This window comes from Haliotis rubra, unplaced genomic scaffold (genome assembly GCF_003918875.1).
Source record: "Haliotis rubra isolate DU_JTF1 unplaced genomic scaffold, ASM391887v1 Scf595, whole genome shotgun sequence".
NCBI classification, from domain to species: Eukaryota; Metazoa; Mollusca; class Gastropoda; order Lepetellida; family Haliotidae; genus Haliotis; species Haliotis rubra.
The window spans coordinates 69159-95741 of NW_025767296.1; the positions used below are offsets into that span (position 1 = coordinate 69159).

Sequence of the window (26583 nt, forward strand, 5' to 3'; positions counted from 1 at the left end):
CATGTATGTCGGGGTGGAATTGTAATGTCATATAATGTGTTGTTTCCTTCTGGAAGCTGTCAGAAGTTGACGTAAACATTGCTTGACTCCAGCAGCCGCTGGACAGACTCTAGACAGAACGAAACGTCAGCCTGAAATCATAGAAAGTTACATTCATGAAGGTAATAAGGTTGTTGGTACTACCCTCTTCATCACCACTGATTCTGTGGTGTCCCGGTTCTACTTAAAATACTTTCTTAATCGGATTCATTGTAAAGGTACCACTAACAATCAGTTCTTTATTAGACAGGAACCCGAAACTGACTTTCATAAGCGTGTGAAGGAGATTGTATTCCAGAACTGACGTATGTTTTGCCAGTCATTACTCAGGATAACGATAATCCTGGGACTCTATAACGTGAAAAAGCCCGAGACATTTATTTAAGTAAACAATCGCATTGCCACTTCAACATTTTCCCCCAAATTTTCGTAATTGGTTATGTGGTTCTATTGCTTCTTTTCTGCAGCTATCAATGAATGTCTTCAAGTGCCTATTCGACACATCTTTGATTGATGACGACAGCTCAGTGACAATTTTGTTTTCGTTAACCGTTTTTACCTCGATGTTGTACTTGAAGTCAATGCTGTACAAAGTGCTGTCACAATGACCAACTTACTAACAATACCATCAGTGATAATTTGATTTGGGTTATATATATTCTGCGCCGATGGAATCGTTAAAAACATATACTGACGTAATGACAATTTTAAGTATTCCACATGCATAAACTATGCTAATGTAATTAGATTTTTACATTACCGTTTAAGCAGTTGAATCAAACCTAATACATGTTTTGGACATAATGAAAATATAACTGCATCCAGGACAAGCAAGTCAATGAAGGACAAATTCTTTCCAAGTAAACAGCACACATTCTACTATCTACACATGTTAATGAGTGAACTTTGTAGACAGTCGTGCACTGCTTGTACTGGGACATTAGCTACCTCAGTATATGGCGGACCTCCAAGACGTGTGTAGAGCTGTCGCATGTTGTTGATGACGTCCACTCTACCGTCGTCTTGCAGTCTGCTGGCAATGTTCACCACGAGCACCAGAAGACGACAGTCAGTCAAAGAACTGGGCCAAGAAAACACTTCTTAGGACAAAAACGACTCTGTGGACATTTGTACTGGGTGCATCTGGATATGCTTTTAGTGCTGCCTATGTGAACTGAACAGCGGTAAGAATTTTGACGACCAATCATGATGACATTACGTTATCCAAGTGCAAGAATAGCTTCTCCACTTTCACGCGTTTATTTGCACCAATGGTTTTTCCATACAATTTTTCAATAATAAAATACAAGGATATCCATATTAGATAAATTTGGGCAATTTAACCACATAAATCTGTATATAGTATTTGTAAGTAACTGTAAATGCGATAATATTTTGTCATATTTAACGGGAGATTGGAGCAGATGCACTTACTCAGAGATAATAGTGCTGGAACTTCGCTGTGGATCACTGGTCCATGTAAGGAAACTGTCAATCATCAAGTTGATATTCGGGTCCCGTACACTTCCTGCGATGTGATAGTGCTGTATGCAGGTGGTATCGTCACAGTCCTGGAATAATGATCATCCGGACTTGTTCAGTGGAAAAACCTAAGTATTCACTTAATAAAGTTCCTTAACTAAATTACCAACGAATAATCTATGATCAAAACATGTAACTTACACAACTTAATATCTTTTCACACACTTACCAGTAAATTGATGTCAATTGTATTCATCAGAATGCCATTGGACAAGGCTGCTGACCTGCGCATGCTCACTGCAAAGCTCTTGGTTGTAATGGGATGATCAACGGATGGTAGATATCTCTAAAAACAGGATAAATATGTCGAGCTATTGAAATTTTTGACCATGGATTTGATTTGGTTCCTGATGCATTTTCGGACTAACTTTTTTATTTCACCCAAAATACAATGATACAAGTTAACGTTAAACTCTTTCCTGTTGCTATGCGACACAGTTCATCGACATATCCTTTAACTACTTCTGAAACTAATTGTTTGATCGGCATTCTAGAAGTTGGTGAGTAAATAATAAAGAATAAAAGTTCATGGATAACAACTACTTGTTTATTGCACAGAGCGGACGAAATTGCTTGAAAAATCCTACACCGAAACGTCGCTCTGTGCAATAAACAACAAGTTGTTATCCATTAAGCTGTATCCTTTATTATTTACATCTAAATCACAGTGATGTAACAGTGACATTATTCAATAACATTAATCCAACTTGTTCTCTCACTGATCTCATCTGAAATGTTTAGCAAAGCTAGTTTCAGAGAGTAAAACCAACCAGATCACCGACAGCAAATGTTATCAGGCTGTGTGAGTCACTGTTGTAAACCTGATTCCACACGTCCTCTTTGTCCGGATGTGACGTCATTATGAAGAAGCCATTGCTCTTTGTGTAAGACTGTAGGAAAAGAATAGGAAAACTAATAATGAATTCACTCCTCCTTTTATGTGCATAATATTCAGCATTAGGAATTTGTCATACTGAGACATATGAAAATAACTCAATAACTTAACTCACCATATAAATATACATTTAAAGCGAGCATCTTCCTACTCACGTGAACGCTTCTGACGCCGAAGCTCTCTGGGTTTCCTAAAAATGAACAGAAAACCTTAGATTTCTTCATCTTAAATAACTAATGATGAAGATAAAGTAACATATCCCAGTTTGTGACTGATGGGATTATTATGTATCTACCTACAACCCACAGATCAGAGTATATATCAACGGGCCGACACAGAGTGACATCGATTTATAACAGTACGGAAAACAGGGCAATGTTGACATATACATCAGTCCACATGGCTCTGCTGATTTACCCACCAGTTTTAAGGAATTGTATAATCCGTATGCTTTCTTCAGATAGTTCTTATGATTAATGAGTTGGAGGTGCTCTGTGGTCCCGTAAGGAAGCCAATATACAATAGCGATCATTGTTCTGACGTGTACTCACCTTGCTGTACATTCCTCAACGACTGGAATAAAATAATTATTATCATACATCCAGTGATGAAATTCAATGCATTTTTGAAAATATAAAATCAAGATTTCATTCGAGCAGACACAAGCACCGTATGGTTTAAAAGATATAATTATTGAACCACACATTTTCAAAGTAACACACACTCAGTAAGAAAACAGGTAATGGAAAGAACATTTGGTTTTTTTCACAAATTGATACATATTTACGTCAGTCATGAAAGCACCCATTTTGTCAGGTGACTTGATGAGATAAACGTATATTTTGAAAGCAACTTCTACAACAACTCCAAATGTTTGAACAATAGACGCAGAAAGATCAATAGTTTGTTTTCGAGAGAGTTTTGGGCAGTTTTGTATTTTGCCATGATATATCCGACAGAGTATTTCCGAAAATGTAGGGACGGTGGGGTAGCCAAGTGGCTCGTCACACCGAAGACCCGGGTTCGATTCTCCACATGCATGGGTAAAATGTGTGAAGCCTATTTCTGGTGACCCACGAGGTGATACTGCCGTAATATTGCCAAAAGCGGCGTTAAAACTAAACTCATTTTCACCGAAAATGTAGAATAATGGTTATAGTGCTATAGTTTTCCTGCTCATTCACAACATGCACCATTCTCTCTCTCCGTCACTATATGGCTGCAGTATTGTCGAGGTGACGTAACTCACTCACTCACGCTCCCTCTCCCTTTCCACATCTGTTAATATCAACATACACACCTCCAGATGTTGTCGCACAGTCCTGTTCCCAAAGGTGATATCAGACACGCAGCCAAGGTCCATCTGTCTGATGACGTCAACGTCCACTGACGTGTCACCGTCTGTCACCGCCCTCGCCACCGCCTGGTACACGAACATGTACTGCTCCTGCACACACACAAAGACACACAGGCATAGACAAGACATATCCACTGGAACTACACTGTTCATGGACAATTTTACCACTGCCGAAGCTATTTACACAATGCTCTGTGAGTTTACCAATCTGAAATACCTTTGTCTGTATCATGTTCTTCCTTTGCCCTCTCATGTTGGAGACGAAGCTGACGACGTCCACAACGTCCGCTGCCTTTGCCTGCTCCACGAGATTCTCGACTGCGATGTATGTTCCTGTTCTCCCTATTCCAGCACTGAGGGGAGAAGTAAGTATAGCCTTTCATGAAATATTTATCTGCTTCATGTTGACACGCATGTTTCTGAAAGCAATGTAATTGAAGGTTTGTTGAAACTTTAGCTGGGAATTTCTCCTCGTCATGACCAAGTTTTACATGAACACAAAAACTGATCAGAAACTGAAATATAAAGACTATAATGCAGATGGAAAGATGTTCTTGTACAAATGTTTAACGATGCACTCAGCAATGGTTCATCGATTTGGTGGCGGTCTAAAAATGATTATCCATATCGTCGCTTCTCAGTTCAGGCAAACATTTCTTGGATTCGTTCTAAAAGTTCAAAAGATGAAAAAGTGGTAATATGCCTGCAGTGGACTATGATCGGCTGAGTTTGTTGTCCAGATATGACCTTGACCCTCCACATGAAGTCCAGCAGGGCAGCAGCGTCCGGCACACCATGGTCTGGCCAGCTGGTGAAGTGGAGGTGATTGACGTCCCATTTCTTCCTTTCCTGGTCATAAAATTATTTTTTTCATGACACACGACTGAAGGAGTGTTCATTATTGTAGCAGAACTGAACAAAACCCACCGATAGGTGTGGATGTATGTTTGTGCATGTGTGAATAAACGCGGTATATCACCTTTGCATTCTCGACAGACAGGTTTGTAAATGTGTAGTTCGATAGCCGTGTATCCGATACCATTGTAACCATAACATCTCCATATTTTTTGGTGCTTTTCTCAGGCCAGTATCGAAGACACTTCACCTGAAACAAAAAGACAAAATAACAGTTCTACCTATCGTTGGTTGAGCAATTACGCTATGTATACCAGTGCATAACGGTCGGGTCCTTCTTCCATTTATGCAATGTCACCAAATATATACTAGGCACATAAAGAAACTGTGCATACAAAAATTTAAAATCTAAATTTATCAAACCTGTGTAGACACATAAGGATTTAAACTCAGAGATTAGTGGCACATGCATGCACGTGCCACGTTCCGTGACGTCAGTGGGTTCGTCCTTGAGACGTGCAATACGTTGTTGCATGTGCATTCCGGGAAAGAGAAACAGAGCAAATGAATGCCACACAATACTGTCACTTTGGAAAACTCAACCCCTGCCCTTGCGATCGTTCAAAAAAATTAAACGGCTATTGAAACGCATAGCATGCCAAGGCTCACATCTGCACAACGTCATGAGGCCATTGGGATTGTCCGTGGGGGAATGTCTCAACGACAAGTGGCTGCACATTTCCACTGCCACCGGAACACCATTTCTGCACTGGTGAGACGCTACCAGAACACAAATGACGTCATCAAGAAAGGACAGATGGATAAGGGTGGCCCATCTGCGCCACAGGTTTCAGACTGCAGTGATGACTGCCCGAACCATCCCAGGACTTCGCCGTATCCACCCCAACACAGTTCGACAACGCTTACGTCATCACGGGATCAGACCACGACGTCCCGCCATGCGGCCTATCCTGAGACAACGTCACCGACAAGCTCGCCGAATGTGGTGCCGAAATCATGTCCGCAGACCATTGTTTTGGTGGAGAAATGTTGTTTTTACAGATGAGTTCAGGTTTAACATTTCCCATAGTGATGGACGTCAACGTGCCTATAGACGCGTGGGAGAACGTTATGCACAGGCCTGTGTCTTGGAGAGGAATCGCTTTGGTGGTGTTTCCGTGATGATTTGGGGTGGAATAATAGCACGCCAAAGAACTCCTTTGGTGATTGTTCAGGGCAACTTAACTGGTGTGGGCGACAGGGATCAGATTCTACGACCTGTGGCAATTCCTTTTCTGCAACGTCATGGCCCTGGGTTAACATTCCAACAGGACAATGCCCGTCCTCATACGGCAACGGTTGCTATGGATTTCTTGCAACACCACAACGTTGACTTACTGCCTTGGCCTGCAAATTCACCGGATCTTTCCCCGATAGAGCATGTTTGGGACGAGATGGATCGACGTCTACGCCGTCTTCCTCATCCGCCAGATAACGTCCTTGACCTTGCAACAGAACTTGAGAGAATCTGGCGTGACATCCCACAAGCCTTCCTTGCACGTTTGGTAGGCTCTATGCGTCGTCAATGCACTGCTGTTCTCAATGCCGATGGTGGACATACCCGTTATTGAGCTTGTGACATGGTCGTTTGAACCCTGTCCCGCTTGTGATTGACTTTTCAATTGAATTCTCCCGACTTGTTATGGTCTCATGATCCCTCCATTAAAGTTTATATGCACCTTTGACATTGTTATCGTACTTATCAACTGGGAGAATATTTTGACAATGCACAGTTTCTTTATGTGGCTAGTATAGTTACCTTGCCCGCCTCAACGAGCCCGGTTACCATGACAACAGTTCTGCATTCCTTCTCCCAGATCATTCTCCAGAAGTCGACAACCACTTGATTGTTGTAGGGACCTGCAGAGTACATTAGTTTTCAGAAGGTAATATTGCTTGATGTTAAAAGTGATTTGTACAAAATATTCACACTGAAGGTATTTATTGAAATACCGAGCGATAGAATGATCAGTACCTCAAGTTTCGTTTCCAAAAATCAAATTTGAAACGTTCTGAAATTCGCCATTTGTCTTTTAAAACAAGGTTTCTTTTATCTATAATAAGTTTGTTTGTTGTTTAACGCCACGCCCGGCAATATTCAAGCTCATTCCATCGTTCATAAACAGGGCGTTTCAGTGACAATGTTTTACAATGACCTGACAGTACAGTGACATGACAGTACATTGACAGTGCGGTGCATTGACATGACTGTACATTGTCAGAGAAATACTTTGGCAGTGCAGTGATATGCTGCATACCGACGGTTCCGTACATTGACATCACAGTGTATCGACAGGAATACATTGACAATTGCAATATGCTGAGAGAGCAGTGCATTGACATCGCCGTCTTTGATAATTCCGTAGATTGACAGTGCCGTACATCGACAGCGCAGTAAATTTACAATGCAGTAAATTATTAGCGCAGTGCTGATCATTGCAAGGTTTCAAGCATGTAGGGGGTTACCTTGTGCTGCTATATAGCGCTTGTCCTTCGTGTAGCCCTGAATGGAAAAATATGGCCATGGATGGTGAAGCACATGACTAATTTTGAAAGTTCCCTTGTAACACTTGAACTAATTTTGGTCGGAAATGTGTACTAATACTTAAAGCAGTTGCCATGACAAAATCAGATATGTAATACACTTGGATCGCTTTTGCACCCAGTTCACAAACAAAACTCAAAAGGTACCTAATCTTCAGTTTAAGACTACCTCAAAATCATAACCAAACAGGTTTAAACCCAATTTACTCTCCCACTATCACTATACGTTGACTAATTTACTCCTCTTCAGATATAACTGACACATTATACTTTTTCCACACTGAATATCAATTATGTTTTGCTTCATTTAACTCACATCCACGTAGCTGGCGTTGATGTAATCTCCCCCACCATCGCCATCCTGTAGCAAAACACGGTTGTAGTCATCTGTGGGTGCAGAGTATTGATCATAAGCATAAACTTCACATCAATTTACAGTCTAGGTATGAACAGTTAAAAAACAGCAAAAAAACTCGTTTCGATTCTCAGCTTACATGGGTAATATCCTTTGAATCTGTTCTTCCCGCTGTTCTTTGGCATCTGTGATTCCACGTAAGGATGAATGAAGCCATCAGGTAGACGCTGTGAAAGAAGAATTTACTGTTATTCGTCATTTTCATGTTTCAATTTTTTATAGTAAAATTGTATTTGACGTTAATAAGCAAATGTAACCTTAAATTCATCTTCTGCAAGTCCAGGTGTTTCTTCAAATTCTCGAGCTCTTGCTTGTAATGTAGAAACAGGGATCAGGCGACCAATGCCAGCCTCCTCTAGGTTGTAGTAGTTTCTGTCAGGGACTTCCGCTGCTTCCTCTCGTTGTGTTGTTGAGTCAAAGTTCTCCTCCAGTTCCTCTTCTTCCGTGTCCTCTTTCTTCTCCTCTTCGTGTATTGGCTCCCCCTCCTTCCCCTTCTCTCCCGGTTCCCCCTCCTCTTCCTGCTTCATAGGCCTATTCTCCTCCTTCTCAGGTGGAGTTTCAGGTTGAACCTGTATTAGCTTCTTCTTTGAAGCTGTGGACTGCTTCTCTCCATCATTTCCAACATTCATGTAGACATTGCCTGCGTTGTTTAAAAAAAAGAAGAGATGTTACATAGTAATCAAACCCTTTGGTTAAGAGCATGGTCTAAACCTTTTTTTGTAGTTAAGAAGTTTTCATTTTAGAACCTGACTCGACAAAAACACGGATACAATCATCTGATCTACCTTCATCTTGAGAGCTCTGCTCAGCCTTCGAGACGAGTTCGGCATCGCCATGCTTCTTTTTCGAGAGATTCCTTCGTCTGTGCAATGAAAATGGTATCTCAAACATTGTTTCCTATAAAGTATTCATACATAATGAATAAAGTCTTTATTGGGCTACTTCACCAGATTAAACAACGATTTATTATCCATGTGCTATTGATGGTACTAACCTGATGAAGACAAAGATGAGAACCAGCACAAGGCCAACCAGCACAACACCCACCACTCCAGCATATGTTGCCACAGAGACAGGGGAATCAGATGACACGGCCTCTTGAAACACTTCAGATTTCATTTCATAAATGAACGAATACTCAACAACGGCATAGCAATTCCATAGAAAAAGCAATATATACATATAATTCATTTTAAAACAACAGCAAAAGGATACGTAAAGGAAATAATGATGATCGCAAGCACATAAACTGCCCAACCTCAAACAGCAAGCTTGCAAATTCTACTTAATGGTCACCCATTAGTTACCCAGACGTGTTGGCATAGTGGGTAACACAATTGCTGATGCAATCTTTCTGACACCACTCCTTAACCGACACAGTAATTATAAACCTGTAATCAGATGTTAGATCGGGGATCTTATGCAAAAAAAACGGGACACCCAGTAGGTATTAAAAATTACATGCAATAAAGCCAACTATCGGTTATACCGACATTGGCTGTCAGTCCTGTACCTGTTGAAAGGTGAGGATCCTCCATTCCATCCTGATTGACTGTATTGATCTTTCCATCACAAGGGATAACTATGTCGAAGCTTTATCCACGAAGGGCGTTTTTTAATAATGTCAGTTTTCCTTTAATTATTGGGTTTCTTAAAGAAATTGACCTCATTGAAAACTGTTGATCATAAGTGGTAGATTAGATTAGCGGCTGAGATTGTTTGTGGCTGTAACCTCAAAAGGGTTTAAAATATTATAAAATTATTGTCCTTAAGAGAAAGAACGGAAGTCCCAAAATATTTGAAGCAAAGTTTGATCTATAAGATTTTAATTGTAATATGATAGTCATTTCAGGTTATGGCTAGATCTAAGCACAGTCGACATCGGCTGAAGGGATGATATAAAACCAACCTGGGTTCATGTAGGTAGCAAAAGTAATGTAAGACCCCATGGTCTTTAGTCTGGTGATCCACCTCTAGTGGCTGGCGATCTATAGCCTATCTATATATTGTGTGTTGTCCGAATAGTGCTATTACTTTATTGGATTTTAATGTGGTTATTTCATCACAAACGACGTGATTCCGTCCAAATTATATATATAAGATAAACATCCTGACTTAGTTCACCTTTGTTCAGAGCAGTGAGATTGGAAACACAATGAAAGAGTATACCTGTACAGTCTGACTCTATCCACCCTGTCTGACAACCGCTGTCACAGTTCCCTTTGAAGTTACAGGATGAATTGCTCGCACAGTGTCTGGAGGTGCAGTTCTTGGTGCAGTTTGGTCCATAATGTTGACTGTCGCAAGCTGCCAAGGAAAGATGTTCCACTCAGTATTGAAGGTGGATTATATCAACTGTCTGAAAGATCCACTGGCATCTTTTTGCTGACGGATATCTTTTCATACTGCCTGACAGCATCATAGCCTGAAGATCGGAAGTTTCCGCCATTTTTGGTTAGGGTTAGGGTTAGGGACCCATAAAGTGCAGGTGACCCATAATGGTTATTATAGTGTGTCCTACCATGTTCACGTCACGCAGTAAAGTCTTATGTCAGCATCACCAGTAACCCAACCAGCATAAACGACACAATTTAACGAACAGCGTTACCTGTGCAGTCAGTCTCTGTCCATCCTGTCTCACACCCAGTGTCACAATCCCCCCGTTGAGTTACAGGATGAGTTCCCCTTACAGTGTCTGGAAGCGCAGGTCTCGGCACAATTCGGACCATACAGATGGGACTCGCAAGCTTCAACATGAATAAATGTAAAATTATCATTACAATGTTTACAAACAAAATCTGATAGATAACAAAGCAAAACTAATTCTTCGGCTTTTAGGACTCGACGGAATCAAAGAAAGGTATTCTACTATAATACGATTTCAGTGTGGTTTCAGCCTCTACAGAGACTACTGCATCTTCTCACTGTGAGTGATGTACGTGCGCCTTCAGTAACCCGTATTTGCCGTGTACAAATATGTAGATATACCACACATCCAACATTCTATGTACCAGTATTGTACAATGTATGATGAAACAACGGTCAAATAAATCATGATTCAGCGATTTTTATGCTTTATGGTGGGCACATGCAAAGAGTGAGTCGACAATAATACTATAGCTTGTCACTTCGAAAGCGGCATGTAAGATGCTCTTGTTAGTTACACACCGTATCACAGACCCGTAGGTCAAGGCAAATTATATTTAGGAGTAAAGTAGTCCCTGTGGTAATAGAGGATGTTACAGGAAGATGTTTAACCCAAGGTACACTGAAGAGTTAGATACAATGTTACACATTGGTGCATTAATTGATGACACGGCGGTATCATTGTCCGTTAATCAAAATAACGTAAAATAAAAACGTATTCAAAATGACCAAGTTCTAACTCCGCCTCTGCAGTGACTACTGTATGTTGTTCCCACTGTCAGTGGTGTACGTGGGATTTAAGTAACTTGTGTCTCCAGCAGTGGGATTTTTATGTTGCACATTCAGATCACAATGCATTGTGTTTGCTTACCCTTCACGCAGTCTATTCTCATCCATCCTGCTTTACATCCGGGCACACATGATCCTGTCACATGATCACATGGCGAGTGTTCTGCGCAGTTCCTGTCACTGCATTGTTTGCTGCAATTTTGTCCATAGGTTTCAGAACATTCTGCAAAAGTATATCTCAAATTTGGCACATGCAAAGAGTGAGTCGGCAATAAAACTATAGCGTGTCACTTCGAAAGCAGCATGTAAGATGCCCTTGTTAGTTACACACCGTAACACAGACCCGTAGGTCAAGGCAAATTATATTTAGGAGTAAAGTAGTCCCTATGGTATAGATAATGTTACACATTGGTGCATAGTTAACAAAGGTGTCGTGCGCAAATATGTAAATATACCTCACATCCAACATTATATGTACCAGTATTTACGGAAGCGTAGTAGGGCCACGGTAAAAAAAATGGTCTCACTATCTCCTACGTAGGGCTTACTATCTCCTTCATACCTCCTACTTGGAGATAATGAGATTTTTACAAATTCACCGTGGCCCTACGGCGCTTCCGTAAGTATATCTATGATGATGAAAAGGTCAACTAATTAAAAAAAATCTTGATAAGTAAGTTATTTTATTACGGTTTACCTTGTGTACAGTCCACTGCAGTCCATCCAGGGAGACACCCGGTGTCACATGACCCAGTATGCCGGTCACATGACGATGTATCAGCAGCACAGTTCCTGTTGCCACACAGGTCGTTACAGTTGACTCCGTAATGATCTTGATCACACTCTATTAATGAAATACACTTTTATTGTGTATGCAGAGTAATTCCTTCCATAATGTTTTGAGATATAATCATAAATTTATTAAACAGATATAACCAAAGTTATTCTTTCAAAGTTTCTTTCACGTATCAAGACTAGGTACGGTTGATCCTCACCTATAGAACAGTTTTGTCCCCGCCACCCTGGCCTACAGTCACCGGCACAGATCCCACTGACTCCGTCACAGGGTCCATCAGAACAATGGCAGAAATGGCTGCAGTCTGTACCAAAGGATCCTTGACTGCAGACTTAAAACAGAATCAAAAAGTTTCTTCCGCCTCTTCATGTACCAGTTATTATGCTTTTAGCAATATTCCAGCAATATATTACGGCGGGGGACACCAGAAATGGGTTTCACATATGTTGTCTTGGGAGTGACTGGGTTTAGTTTTACACCGCTTTTAGCAATATTCCAGCAATGTCACGGCGGGTGACACCAGAAATGGGTTTCACATATGTTGTCTTGGGAGTGACTGGGTTTAGTTTTACGCCGCTTTTAGCAATTTTCCAGCAATATCACGGCGGGAGACACCAGAAATGGGTTCCATATATGTTATCTTGGGAGTGAGTAGGTTTAGTTTTACACCGCTTTTAGCAATATTCCAGCAATATCACGGCGGGGGACACCAGAAAGGGGTTCCACATATCTTATCTTGGGAGTGAGTGTGTTTAGTTTTACGCCGCTTTTAGCAATATTCCAGCAATATCACGGCGGGGGACACCAGAAAGGGGTTCCACATATGTTATCTTGGGAGTGAGTGTGTTTAGTTTTACACCGCTTTTAGCAATATTCCAGCAATATCACGGCGGGTGACACCAGAAATGGGTTTCACATATGTTGTCTTGGGAGTGAGTAGGTTTAGTTTTACGCCGCTTTTAGCAATTTTCCAGCAATATCACGGCGGGAGACACCAGAAATTGGTTCCACATATCTTATCTTGGGAGAATTTAATCATTTAAAAGAGAACTTGTGTCATAGATGTGATTTGTACAGATGAATAAAGACAAACCAATCAGCCCATACCATAAATCTCAACCTCACAGAGATTTAGATAGTTTGTGTTGTGTGTGATGGTGAAGTATCGTCCCCTTCCATCACAGATGACTTCGTACACAGAGTTGCCTGTTGCAGTGTTGTTGGGGAAGGTGTAGCATGGTACGCCAAGTGTGGAGTTGCTGGAGTTACTCAGAGAGAGGACAGCGGATCGGATTAAGTAAACATCTGAAATAAAGATGGATGTCTGCTTTTGGTTGATTAAGCTATATCATTAGGCTCTCAGCATTAGCACGGTTAACGAGTTTTTACTGGTTAGGAATTATTAAGAAAACAATTATGAAAGACGGACTAAATTTTGTAACATATTGATCACAGGGTACCGTGGTAACAAACATTGTGGAAACTGCCAGACACATTATGAACGATTTACTGGAAAAACAAACATCCGTTTGGTTAGAGATTACAACTTTGACGGTTCAAGCAATAAAACCAACATTCAAAAGGGGTAAATGAGGTGGCCTAAGACAACGACTTTGATCCTTTAAATAGTCGGAAGTGGCGTCTGTGTGTACATTGTAATGTGACAGTGTTATCCATGTAAAACAGTATTGTAATTGTAAGATTCAGTAGAGGGCACAGGTGCTGCAGTTATTACATTCAGTGTTCAAATTTCACCAAAGTTAAAATGAAAAAAACACTACATTTAAAAATCTAGTAAATTTAAATTTTCTTTGCATTTTTCCTCTCATGAGGACAATAATTTTACAATACTTTAACCCCCCTTGGGGATACAGCCACTAAAAATCTAAGTTACTAATCTAAACTACCAATAATTAGAATACATCGATCTACAAAACATAATGATCAATTTTAAAAAAACAACTACTATAATTAAATAAAAAATAACGGAAACAGAAAGATTCTTAACTGTTGTTACATTGAAATACTTATCCCTTGTAATGGGGTCCAAAATGAAGTGGCCAGACATTGTTGGTGTCCATCGAAACACGATCTCGTTTCTATGAAGACGTTTTCAACATAACTGGAACACGATAGATTTGCCTCGGACAGGCCGTACACGCGTGACGTCACGTCAGCAAGACAACCACATTCGGCTGACCCATTTAAGGAATCGATTCCAGACTGCCAGTTTGTCTGCTCGGACCATTCCTGGCTTACGTCTAATCAGTTCCAGGACTGTACGGAACCGACTGAGGGAGTACAACATTCACGCTTCAGCAAGATACTGCCCGTCCACATGTCGTTCCTGTTGTGACAGATTTCCTGAGACAGCCGAACATTCCGGTACTCCCCCTGGCCATCTGTTTCTCCGGAACTGTCCCATATCGAGCACGGTTGGGATGAAATGGAGAGACGTTTACGTCAAGCCCAGAATGAGCCATTTGTGTTAGCTGAATTGGGACAGACGTTAGTGTAGACATGGAACAACATTCCTCAAGCTTTCTTCAATCGCTTAGTGTCGTCTATGCGTCGTCGTTGTCAAGCCTACATCGACGCCAATGGTGGACACACACGATACTGAATCTGTGTCTTTGGACACCACATATCCTCGATGCCTAGTGTCACATCATACATATTTCGATATTATCCTGTCAACAGTTAAACAGTGATTAAGGAAAACTCCACAAATCACGTTATTATCTTTTTGCATTAAAAAACAAATAATGCACAGTTACTTTATTCCAGTAGTATAATATAAATGTTGTTATGTACGCAAATCTGATTGCTGAAACTGCCACATGTGTACAGGCTAACAAAGGCCACCCATTAACAATACGGTCCGAAAGCGGCATCGCATGCTACACCTGAAAGTTAAGACACAAGATTTGGACAGAGGTTTTAACCCGTGTGCACGTACGTCGGGCGGGAAAACCTGCCCTGGACAGCCAGGAAGAATGCAAAAGCCTGATTAAGAAAAGGTTCAGGTTCCTTGTTGTTGGTTCAGAGAGTTTGCATTTCGAACTGGTGGTATAACCAGTCGACCCTTTCATTTCAACAGCGCAACTAACGTCTTTAAGTGGTATTTAGAAGCTTGCATGATCAAGAGGAACACTTTTTATGGATAGACAACTTCTGTATTGCAATAGATACGACGTTTCAGTGTAGATCCTTACATCATTTGCTTGATAAGGGTGTAAGGATCTACCCAGAAACGTCGCATCTATTGCAGTAAAGAAGTTGTCGATCCATTAAAAGTATTTCTCTTCAGCAGTGCAACTGTTAATCTGTAAGGTATTAAATCATGTTTTGTATACATCACTTATTTAGCAATTTGCTAATGTGAAGATGAAATGTTCAGAAACGACAAGCATGCATACATAAATGCCGGTTGTATATCCTGACGTCGTGTATCCTGTACTGCTGTCCCAGGTCCACTGTCCACACACTTGGAGGGCTAACAGAGTGGTAGCAGGAGTTGTGTAACACATCCTGGTCCCGGTTCCCATCTACAGCTTTGTCTGCAGACCAGGCAGACCTATAGATCCCAGAAGATGTGGTGGCACGTTTCTTGTAGGCAATGTTTTCTGTTTGAAAAGATATATCACATGATCGAATGTTCAAACAAGTACCGTACTACCAATAATGATAAATGTCTCCCGAAAACAACATATATATATCCATAATGGTTTAAATGTAATTGTAATATTCAATTGTTCACAAACTAGAACGCCTGACACATTTTCTGTACCAGCAAAACAATTAACAATATGTTGATTTTTTGGATCTTGTCGCTCGAGATCTATACGGCGTCCACATGTCAACCATATGGCCAAAGCAACCCCGCAGTTCCAAATATGTTGTTGTTTTATATGTCTCTTATCCTTATTTACTTTTTCACATATCCACCACCCTAAATCATGTAAGCCTGTCTATAACCCATAGTCACGTGGGTATAGGAGCTATGGTTAAGGTTGGTGTCTGTTTCTTTCTCTTGTAACATACATTGTGTTTTGCTATTTCTTCGTGTAATACACTGATGTACAAAAGAACTCACACATGTTGGTTTGTTATTAATTCCCAAAGCAAATACCTTGAAAATTGTTTTGATGGTATTATATGGTGACTGGTACAGAATGATAGGTTGAGGTGTCGGGATCGAGCCCACCTGTGACCGGGTGTAAAAACCTTAGAGTCAACTTTGTGTGCAGACGCTTTCAGTGTTGTCACAACCCCTAGTGTACAGTACACAACCCTGTGCACTTAAAAGAACCCATGAATCCGTTTGTATATGACCAGATGGTGGCCACATGAATACGTGCAAACACCTAGTTGTGGGTACAGCAACGTGCAGTAAACTTGGACAAAGTACTGTGTCCCAGTCCACCCAGCTGTGAATTGGTACCTCGTTAGGATGAGAAAGCCACAATAACACGGTGCGCCTAGTGTGCACTTAAAAGAACCCATGAATCCGTTTGTATATGACAAGATGGTGGCCACATGAATACGTGCAAACACCTAGTTGTGGGTACAGCAACGTGCAGTAAACTTGGACAAAGTACTGTGTCCCAGTCCACCCAGCTGTGAATTGGTACCTCGTTAGGATGAGAAAGCCACAATAACACGGTGCGCCTAGTGGCTGCACGAGTTGTATACTCCCCAGGGAGTTGAGATTGATAATAAGATGTGCCGCTGAGATTGACATCCAATGATCGAAGGGGGAAATACCAGCGCCTTGAGCATGCACTAGTTCCGTGGATATGTGCGCCATATAAATATGCTATAATAATAATAAGAATTATAATACTTGTTGCCAAAACACCACATATATCCTGTATAGTGCTGTGAGTGGAATATTTTGTTGAATCGCACGTGCACGTTGAATCTGCGCCAACAGAATGAAACACAATCGATTGAGATTGTTAGTGGTACACCTGTTAAAGGCACACTTCAAAGTGCCAAGAATATCAGCAGCAGAGTGTGATTGAGCTTTTGGAATGTCGCCGATATAGGTGCTGCGAACAGTCATATGACCAGAACGTTTTGCTGTACAAGGCAGACCATCATGACACTAATGAGACAGTCAAATCAGACTGTCAGACATCTGACAGTTCCAGACGTGGAAGAACGAGCGTGGCCTCCCTGCACCTTCACCTGCACATTTTCCATCAGCCCAACCGGTTGCTCCAAAGGACATCATCAGCATCACTGCATCGGCCGAGCACAGTGATGAGACGATTGTGTACTGTGGGCATCCGTGCCTATCGACCATTTCGGGGAATGTCATGAACCTGTCAACATCGACTGAATCGTCTAGGTTAGGCTAGGAAGGTAAGCCTCTGGCGTACGATATCTGTGTTGTTTTGGCAACATGTACACACATTTAGAAAAATAGTCTAGATTATTAAAATTCTTAGAGTAATGTTTGTATTTGTTCATAAAAATATCGAAACACCATACCTTTTTGACAGGTTCCCCTATGTCCTCCCACCCAGCCTCTATCACAGCCACCTCCACAAACTCCAGTTGTCTTGTTACATGAGTGTCCACAGTGGCAGCTGTAGTTACACGAATCTCCAAACTTCCCTGCTGGACAGGTCCCTGACAGCATAAATGGTGGTCATTAAGATCACAATCAACTTGACGAATTATTTTCCAGCAGCTGTTTTTGGTAGGTAGGATTGTCCACCAAAGACTACTTACATAAAGCTACATAAACAGCAAACAATTCCTAATATGTGCTTCAGGGCTTCAGTGCTACGAGACATACTGGGAAGAAACGTTTTCTGCAGGGTGGGATGTCCCTGTAGAATATCAGTGTACACTTGATACCTTCAAATACACATTATAGTGTGGCACCCAACTCAGACACCCCAACCTACATTTTCACATGTCCATTAATCCACGGGTAGTTTTTACAATTTCGGTCAGAACAGACGATCATACATCATACTGGAATGCACACGTAAAACACATGCAGCACACAATATCTCAAAAGCTATGGGTCACATGTTCAAATACTGCGAAAAGACCAAGCACATTTGGGTATAATTTTCATACTGTTTTCTGAACTGATTTAAAAGATGACCGTACTCAAAATTAACTATTTCTGATATGCCAAGATGTAGACTTTCAGAAAATACACGATGTCAAGTTAGTGACATGCATGACGCAGTGATGTCCTGACTCAACATCGGTATAAACTGGTCGGTCGACTGTTCACCGATGAAGTAAGGGATAGTTCAAGAAAACCTGGAAGACCATGGACGACCAATGACCGCGATGACGGTGTCCTAATACGTCTGACATAGCTGAAATATTTAGTCTCCGAAAATCTTCATCCATGATGTTGAATTTTGAAAAATCCTTTCTCAGAAACTAACCACACCATGGAAGGTTTCTGAACTAGTAAGCTTGTAGAATTACATTGTGACATGTTGAATGAAACATTCTCAATTATTTCTTGACAACTATATACAGCAAGCTACGGTTATAACGAACTCAAAGGAACCTCTAATTTAAGTTCGTTATAACCATAGCTCGCTCTACGTATTTCGACAAAAATATACATCAAGAAGCTGAAAATAGACTGAAAATAAATAACAGATTTCATTATACACGTCAGTTGGCTTATCAATGTGATCTACAGTATATATCATACTTTGAAAATATATAAAGTTCCGCGTGAAATGAATGGATAATAAATGTTTGCGAGTTATATGTTTAATGGCTCGGAAACGAGAGCCTGTTATTAATTTTGTGTGAAATTATCATTTAAACTATGAATTTTACGTTAGAGACTTGTGCAAGTCTACTCAACAACCTATGTTTGTAGTTCACACTGTTTAAAACAACGCACAACAAACAACCACTTGTGGGCACTTGACTTAAGCATATTTGTTGCTGTTGTTGCTGTTGTTTCGAGCTGGCCTTTTTTGAAGCCATGGTGGCTGCTTAAAGGAATCAGATGGACCACTTTTTTCATATTTTGATAGGTAACGCTACATGTACGGGGGGAATTACATTCAGTGTTGGATGTGATAGACCGATTAATGCATCCAATATGGCTGTTACTGTACACGATAACAACATCACAGTGGTTGAAAGGGTCGTGCGCCTCTTGTGCACAGCCATTGCTTCCAATACCCTTACAAATACAAATGAACATAAGTAATATCCTTCACGATATCAAGGTAATATCTGAATTACTTACATGGGCTTTTCTTCACTCAATCACATAGTTTCAATTCAGTTTCTGCGAGCAGAGTGCCAAGGTTGAGCACATACCAATGCCTCAACCACGTGACTGAGTCTGACCACCCTGTCCCTTGAGTCGTCTCATGCAACAAGCAGTTAAAACAGGAGTTGCTTAAGATCACTTGTCACCCTGATCTTCGCTGGTTTAGGATACGCAAACCATGGTTTGATACAAACTAACAAACAAGCTAGAAAAAGTAAGAAGAAGGCAGAAAAATATTTTCCAGACATTATCCTACTGTACATAACCTGTATGCTGTTAAAATGACAAATGCCAGGGCAAGACGTACCTTTAAACAAACTAAACGCCGGTCATGGAGGAAATATGTATCCAAAATCAACTCCCGTACACCCATGTCCAAGGTGTGGAACATGATTCAAAAGATTAAGGGCAAAGGATCAAAATCTGGTGTTCGCCATATCAAAGATAGTGACTCTCTTTTAACAAATATATTTGAAATTGTAAAGAAACTTTGCGAAACTTTGGCAAACCACTCTTCCTTCTCAAATTATAATCCCCAGTTCCAGAAATACCAAACCCAACAAGAAAAGAAATCAGTCAATTTTACCTCTCATAATGGTGATGAATATAATGATACCTTTTCTCTCCATGAATTACGTACTGCCCTGGGCCAGGCTCACGACACTGCGACAGGAGCTGATTTATCAGCTTCTGAAACACGTCCCTGATTCATGTTTAGAAACACTACTCAATATATTTTATGACATTTGGACAACCGCAAAATTTCCATCATACTAGTCTCTAAAATAACGTCCTATATCACTAACTAGCTGTGTTTGTAAAACCATGGAGCGCATGGTCAACGATTGATTAATCTGGTACTTGGAGACCAATAACCTCCTCAGTGACTTCCGAAGTACCACTGGCCATCTGGTGCGTCTGGAATCATTTATATAAACTTCCATTGTCAACAAACAACATACTGTATCTATCTTTTTCGACTTAAAAAAAGCATATGATACAACGTGGAAACATGGTATCTTAAGAGATTTGCATGAATTTGGATTGAGGGGCAGATTGCCTCAGTTCATATCCCAGTTTTTAAATAACAGACAATTTCATGTAAGAGTGGGTTCCACACTGTCTGATTATTTACACCAAGATCATGGCGTCCCTCAAGGCAGCATCCTGTTTGTCACACTTTTTAGCTTCAAAATTAACAGCCTCACTAACGTTTTGAACAGTTGTATCGATGGGTCCCTTTTCGTGGATGATTTCAATATTTCATGCCGTTGTAAGAATATGCTAATAATAGAATAACAGCTACAACTCTGCCTTAACAAACTTCAAAAATGGGCAAATGAAAATGGTTTTAAAGTTTCAAAATCCAAAACTAATTGTATTCACTTTTGCCGTAAATAAAAACCGCACAAGGATCCAAACCTATCCTTGGATGGTACTCCCATGAAGGTAATAGAAGAGACCAAATTCCTGGGACTCATATTTGACCATCACTTGACACTCTTGACACACATAAAATATATGAAACAAAATGCCCGAAGGCTCTTGATTTAGTCGTCTAAAATACAGTGTTGGGAGGGGATCAGACTACCCTCCTTCACTTGCACAGATCTCTAATTCGTTCTAAACTAGATTATGGCTCCTTTGTCAATGGTGGAGCCTGCAAAAGCAATTTAGAAAAATTAGATTCTATCCACCACCAAGGCCTTAGGCTCTGTCTCGGAGCCTTTAGGACCTCTCCAGTAGACACTCTTTATGTTCAGGCTAATGAACCTCCCCTGGAGCAACGCTGCATTAAACTTTCACTGCAGTATATTTATTATGTTTTACAGATTTTACACCACTGACAAGGTGTTGGACAGTCTCTGTAAATTCATTGCACAATCTACATTTCATGCAGACATTTTCTTTTAGAACCACATTTAGGCGACTGCGAGTGGGAAGTGACTGGTCTTGGGCAGCACAAAGAAAGCCCTCAGTTTCAGATTTAAGACAAAGAGTTCGGTGGGATCACTTAATTACGTTCAAATCAATCCAATGCAGCATACAACCCTCTCTATGAAAACCTGTTTCCGAATCTACAATACTTTGATGTTCCAACAGGAATACAACCAGTTACGTTCCAAGTAGAATACCCATAGATCAATTTTCACAGACCGACCCAAGCATGATGGCCAAGTTGCCAGTGCCACAGTCACTGGATCCAAGATCCTCCCGAATTCCCGACAATAGTTCAATTTTCACTGTTGAGGCCAAAGCCATCTTCATGCTGGTTGCCGGGTCACGTCGCTATAGCAGGTAACACAAAGGCCGATGCTGCAGCTTAAGCAGCTCTTGACAAGCCGTTATCTCCGCTGCTGAGCCCGTACAGTGACTTCAAACCCACTATCAAAGTTATAGCCGGGGCCTTATGCAAGAAAGGTGGGACGGCCAAATAGGAAGAAATAAACTTCATGAATTGAAACCATCAATTGATAATACCTACTTGGGTTGACAGTCAAGACGTGATGTGGTAGTTTTACGACGATGTCGTATTGGCAACAGTCGATTTACTCATGACTATCTGCTCAAAAAGGATGGAGATGGACCTCCGATGTGTATCCCATGCGACAAAGTGTTCACCATCAAGCATATTTTGCTTGACTGTGTGGACATTCCAAAAGCAAGGGATTCTCATTATGAAGAGATAAATCTAAAAGATATGTATTCTTGCGTGAGCGGCATCTCATTGTGAACTACTTGAGAGAAATTGATCTGTATCTTAAAGTTTAAGTATGCGCTGTGAATGACGGATTGGTTGTTTATAATTGTGTTGATTTTTTTCTATTTGTAAATAATAATGTAATGAATTAATATGTTTCTGAAAAAAAAAACTCATTTAAGCTGAGTACTTAAAATGTCCATGTATGCAGACTTGGTCTTGTCGCTATTTGGCTGAGATAATGCCGTCAACTCAACTCAACTCAACCCAAACAAGGAAGTTATTGGAATATTGTTATTACAATATCCTTTATAGCATGATTATACAAGCAAGACTGGTAGTCTGGATCACTTATTGTGTGTACCCCTCTGACAAGCGTGGGTTCGAATCTCGGATGAGACAATCGAAAACGTACTAGAATGTGTATCTTTAGTGAGATATGGCATATGGTGTAGGAATGAACATTGCTGATGGGGCCATCCTAAATTGTGGCTGAATACCTTGAGAAAACTTTCACTGGACTTATATTGTGACAAATGGATACTTCATGTTGATAGCAGCATAACTGAAATCACAGTGTTCAAAATTAGGTTAAATAATCCCAGAAATAAGACAAGGCTATTTGGAAGTTAAACTTTAGGGAATAACAACGACAAAGCTCTATAAGTACTTTGTTCACATGAGGAATCAGCTCAAATGGTGTAAACCTTCTCGATTTATGAGGAATAGCGAAGGCAATATGTATTCGTGGTGGTATAGCCAACAAGACAATCTTTTCTATTATATATTGTGCTCATGTCAAGAATATTCATGCATGCATGCCAAAATATCTTGATGTAGAAATGAACACATCTAGCGCGTTGGTTTACAGGGTACATTTTAACGTTGAAAGCTACGAGCTATTGATTGAAACTTACTTAATTCAGATACACCAATAAATGTTAACAAATAATGCCGTTATATACGACATGCATAGAAGGACATGCTTGATATCTGTTTTGTATTTAGATCTATGCACAAGCTCTGAGGGACCAAAGACTCTCCTCAAGAAGTTGAAGGGTTCAAGCCTTTGGTGTTTACACTTCAGAACTTCTGTGGAACAATCGATTATGATCACTCTTCCAAGATCACTATACCTAGCGTTGTGCGAGCCTTGCCCAGACTTTTCTTCTATATTTTTATAAGGATAACAACATTCATAGACCTGTTAAGGGAATTCTCAACCTTGATGAACTGGTGACAAAAGTTACGCCCGAAGCAATTCTTTGTTTTTAACTTGGTACTTTTTTCAGTAAAGAATTGCCTTGTTTAAAACGTATCATGGCACAGTCAGTGTTTACAAACATGACTTGTGTTAAAATGTCATAAGCATTCAAATAAACTTTAGAACTTTTCTGAATCCACACTTGTAATTTGACTAAGAACCATATTGTGTGGCTTTCTGTCGAGCTCATACAACCTTGAACGTTTTAGCTTATGTTTTCAGGATTTGTGTGTTATTTTGGTGTTACTCTGAGAAGTTATATGCTTCTCTCGAGGATAATACTGTCTGATGTACGCATGTTTGTAGCAGTGTTACCCGAGCCGGTAGGCGAGCGATAACACTGCTGCAAAAATGTTAAATGTACAGAATATCATTTTAAATTTATTTTGAAGATCGATAAACTCGCTACCAACTATATGACGTGTAGACAAAATTACGTCTGCCTCTCGACTAGATTTTTAAAAGCTTAAAACTGCTATGAATTGGTTGATTATGTTTAAGTTGAGTGTGCGAACGATGCAAAGTATAAAATAGTTGTGAATGTCGGTAAAAGTATTGTGTACATAGTGAACTCAAAACTAGCTAATCGAACGGTTTTCGAACTCAGTGCAGTGCATGCTTCATATTATGATGTCATACGATTGCTAGCGATACAGCTTCTCATCGGAGAGTTTGGTGGTTATCGTGGCAGCAGGTAATATTTTTTCCAGTTGTCACCCTCCTGGGAGGGGTGACACGGAAACTTGTTAAAGCGTCATTGACCAATGAAATTGAAGTATTTTACATGAAGGTATGATACAATTTCATATACTTTTCATACATTCAAAGTGTATTCACTGTACATCACCGTCTTCAACAACCTTTAAGCAAGTTAGTAATTTATCCACTGTGTTCAGTGTTTTCTACCATGAAGCATAATATGGAAGCGCCATAACGATCATGGAGAACAATGTAATCAACCAATGAAGCATGGCCTGTCACTCACCAACTGTAAACTGCATCCAGCAAGCCGACGTGACCACGAAGACCGCTAATATCCACACACCCGCCATGTTGGACAACCAGGAAGTTATTTGCACTTGCCTATACAGCTGGGACACCTGCTACAAGGTAGATCTAATGTTGCTCACCGACAAAATATACATTGGAGTCAGTAAGCGAGCTTTGCATACATAGCTCTTGTCAGCAGGTCGTACTCAGCACCCTTCGTCACGGTCTAGCGACCGAACCGTCTCCCTCTCTTGTAATTGTCTACCTTTGGGCACCGCCCGTCAAAGTCCGGTGGTCGGCATCGTCAAGTGTGTTCATATTCATTGCAAGAGAATAGTTGCCCGTCGTTATATTCTCTGGCTGTATAATGGCATACGTTTATCATGAAAATGTTGTTGTAACTTTCATTTTCACGTACTGGTGGTATTATCTAGCACTTGTAAATGTCGTTCGTGTGTTTACGGTTATTTGTGCCCATTCAATAGTTCTACATAACGTATTGTAAATCTTTAGTGATACCTTTTCAACAGCTTATGTTCAGCGTTCATTCATTCGTCGTTATCATTCGCTGTTCGGGTATTCATGGTACAGTAAATTTCTTTATTACCTCTGCGCTCAGCCACGGCGCTCAGCAACTCTTCACCTTCACTACAACAGCCTGGAAGTATTGCTGCCCCACAGCCATTAACAACGAGACTTCTACCACCACGATCAGCCCTACACATCGTGAGACATCGTATTCCATTTGCTAAATATTTTGTTCTCTCTCACCTTCTTTTTGGTACCCCAACTTTGTCATCACGACCCCTGCTATACACATCAATCACCTAAAGTTAACACCATTGTCCAGGTCTTACACCTACACATGAAATCCAATCTCCTTAAATGTCTGACTAGACCTGAACACCCAAAAATTCGACCCGTCCCTAAGATTTTAAAAACAGAATTACTTAGAGAAAATGCCACTTGACTTTCAAAATGTGCATGAATTTTTGACACTTCTAAGTTTTGATTTTCTATCGGACAAAAGGCATATATCCTATGCATGAAATAATAAGTAAATGCATGAAATGATGGTACTTGTTGTTGCCCTGCCTGATGCTGGGCATTAAGAGGACAAACCAGGTGTGGTCGCGTCGGAATTGGTATAATGCGTGTAAGAGGGTATCCACATTTAACTGCGTCTTGTCATGTCAGTGGCCTGACACAATAAATCTGCAAAATACGTGCCGGCAATTACAACCAGCTACACAGTCCCTCGCTATATAATTACCATTTGAGTGGACAGGACGCCAAACCAGTTTTCATATCGCCATTGTGGACGACTGGGAACGCGTATCAGTGTTCACCTCATACTATTAGGCTGTTCACAAGGGGCGAGCTATGTCAATACAAAAAGTTCTATTGACATCAGACATAGAGGAAAAAATAACAAGTGATATAGTTAGAGCGATCGACAAAGCATTACTACATATCTTTCATAACATCTTGTAATATTCATACATGGACCTGTATACGAGGATGTATAGATTTAAAATGTATTCAGTTCAGACGCTCGTAAATCCATAACAGGGCATTCATGGCGGATTTGATTCAGTGGCAATTGTGAATATTATGTTCAAAGTGCTTGTAACTTGGAAACTGAAAGTTGTGGGGTGTCTGTGTTGGGGGGTGGGGAAGGGTGTGATGTCGGATACCATACCAGAAGAAGTCCATGTACTCTTCAAGATTGTTCGAACAGTTGAATGTTTACCATTCACCTCAACGTTGATTGATTGTGTGGTCACAGCACACACTTGACACCAGGATGTGTATTGGTGGTCTTCAGTGGTTTGAGTCCTACATATGTCCTACATTTGTTCTTACATCTCCAGTCCTAAGGGTCTGGCTTACGCAGTACCCCAAGGATCGGTTCTTGGACCTCTACTTTTTACCATTTACGCATCTCGTTTTGGTGACACAGTCAGATCCTTCAACCTTGGACTGTATTTATATGCTGATGACACTCAGATTTACTTATCTTTTAAACCCTTGGTTCTTCTTCATTTGTCGCCATTGAAGAGTGTGTTTGTTGCATCAAACACTGGATGCCATCACACTACCTCAAACTGAATGACGATGAAACAGAACTTATAGCTTTCCAACCTAAGAGTCTCCAAACCGGTCTCGCTCTTCCTAAACTCGGCATTGGTCAGTGTGAGAATCAGCCAAAGCCTAAGATGCGTAATATGGAAGTTATTTTTGATTCCTCACTGTCCAAGGAGCCACATATCAATAACATCTGCAGAAGGGCGTACTACCACATTCGCAGCATCAGGATGATTCAAAGATACCTGGACGTCAAGACTACGGTATGTCTTATTCAGGCATTTGACTACTGTAATGCGCTTCTTGTGGGTCTCCCAAATCAT

The 26583-nt window shown here is 40.6% G+C and overlaps 1 protein-coding gene across 1 annotated transcript; it reads right to left on the minus strand.

Annotated features, from left to right (window-relative positions):
- LOC124255153 lies at nucleotides 1–24298 on the minus strand. The gene is made up of 28 exons (XM_046688989.1): nucleotides 24168–24298; nucleotides 17438–17578; nucleotides 15358–15564; nucleotides 13046–13243; nucleotides 12138–12269; nucleotides 11840–11986; nucleotides 11232–11365; nucleotides 10316–10505; nucleotides 9877–10014; nucleotides 8702–8813; nucleotides 8493–8569; nucleotides 7965–8347; nucleotides 7787–7874; nucleotides 7609–7679; nucleotides 7215–7251; nucleotides 6508–6608; nucleotides 4813–4938; nucleotides 4537–4682; nucleotides 4051–4186; nucleotides 3777–3923; nucleotides 3028–3049; nucleotides 2632–2666; nucleotides 2352–2471; nucleotides 1751–1867; nucleotides 1474–1610; nucleotides 988–1120; nucleotides 305–390; nucleotides 1–131 (listed from the first exon to the last, which is right to left on the minus strand). The coding sequence occupies exons 1-27, from the start codon at nucleotides 24232–24234 to the stop codon at nucleotides 307–309; spliced, it is 3426 nt and encodes a 1141-aa protein (XP_046544945.1). The 5' UTR covers nucleotides 24235–24298; the 3' UTR covers nucleotides 1–131; nucleotides 305–306.
- Nucleotides 24299–26583: the final 2285 nt, after the last annotated feature.

Coding starts and splice junctions, on each gene's coding strand:
- LOC124255153 (XM_046688989.1), bottom strand. CDS start 24,234: ATGGCGGGTGTGTGGATATTAGCGGTCTTCGTGGTCACGTCGGCTTGC. Junction 15,565..17,437: donor TAGGGGAACCTGTCAAAAAG/GTATGGTGTTTC, acceptor CTTTTCAAACAG/AAAACATTGCCTACAAGAAA. Junction 8,570..8,701: donor CTCATCTTTGTCTTCATCAG/GTTAGTACCATC, acceptor TTCATTGCACAG/ACGAAGGAATCTCTCGAAAA.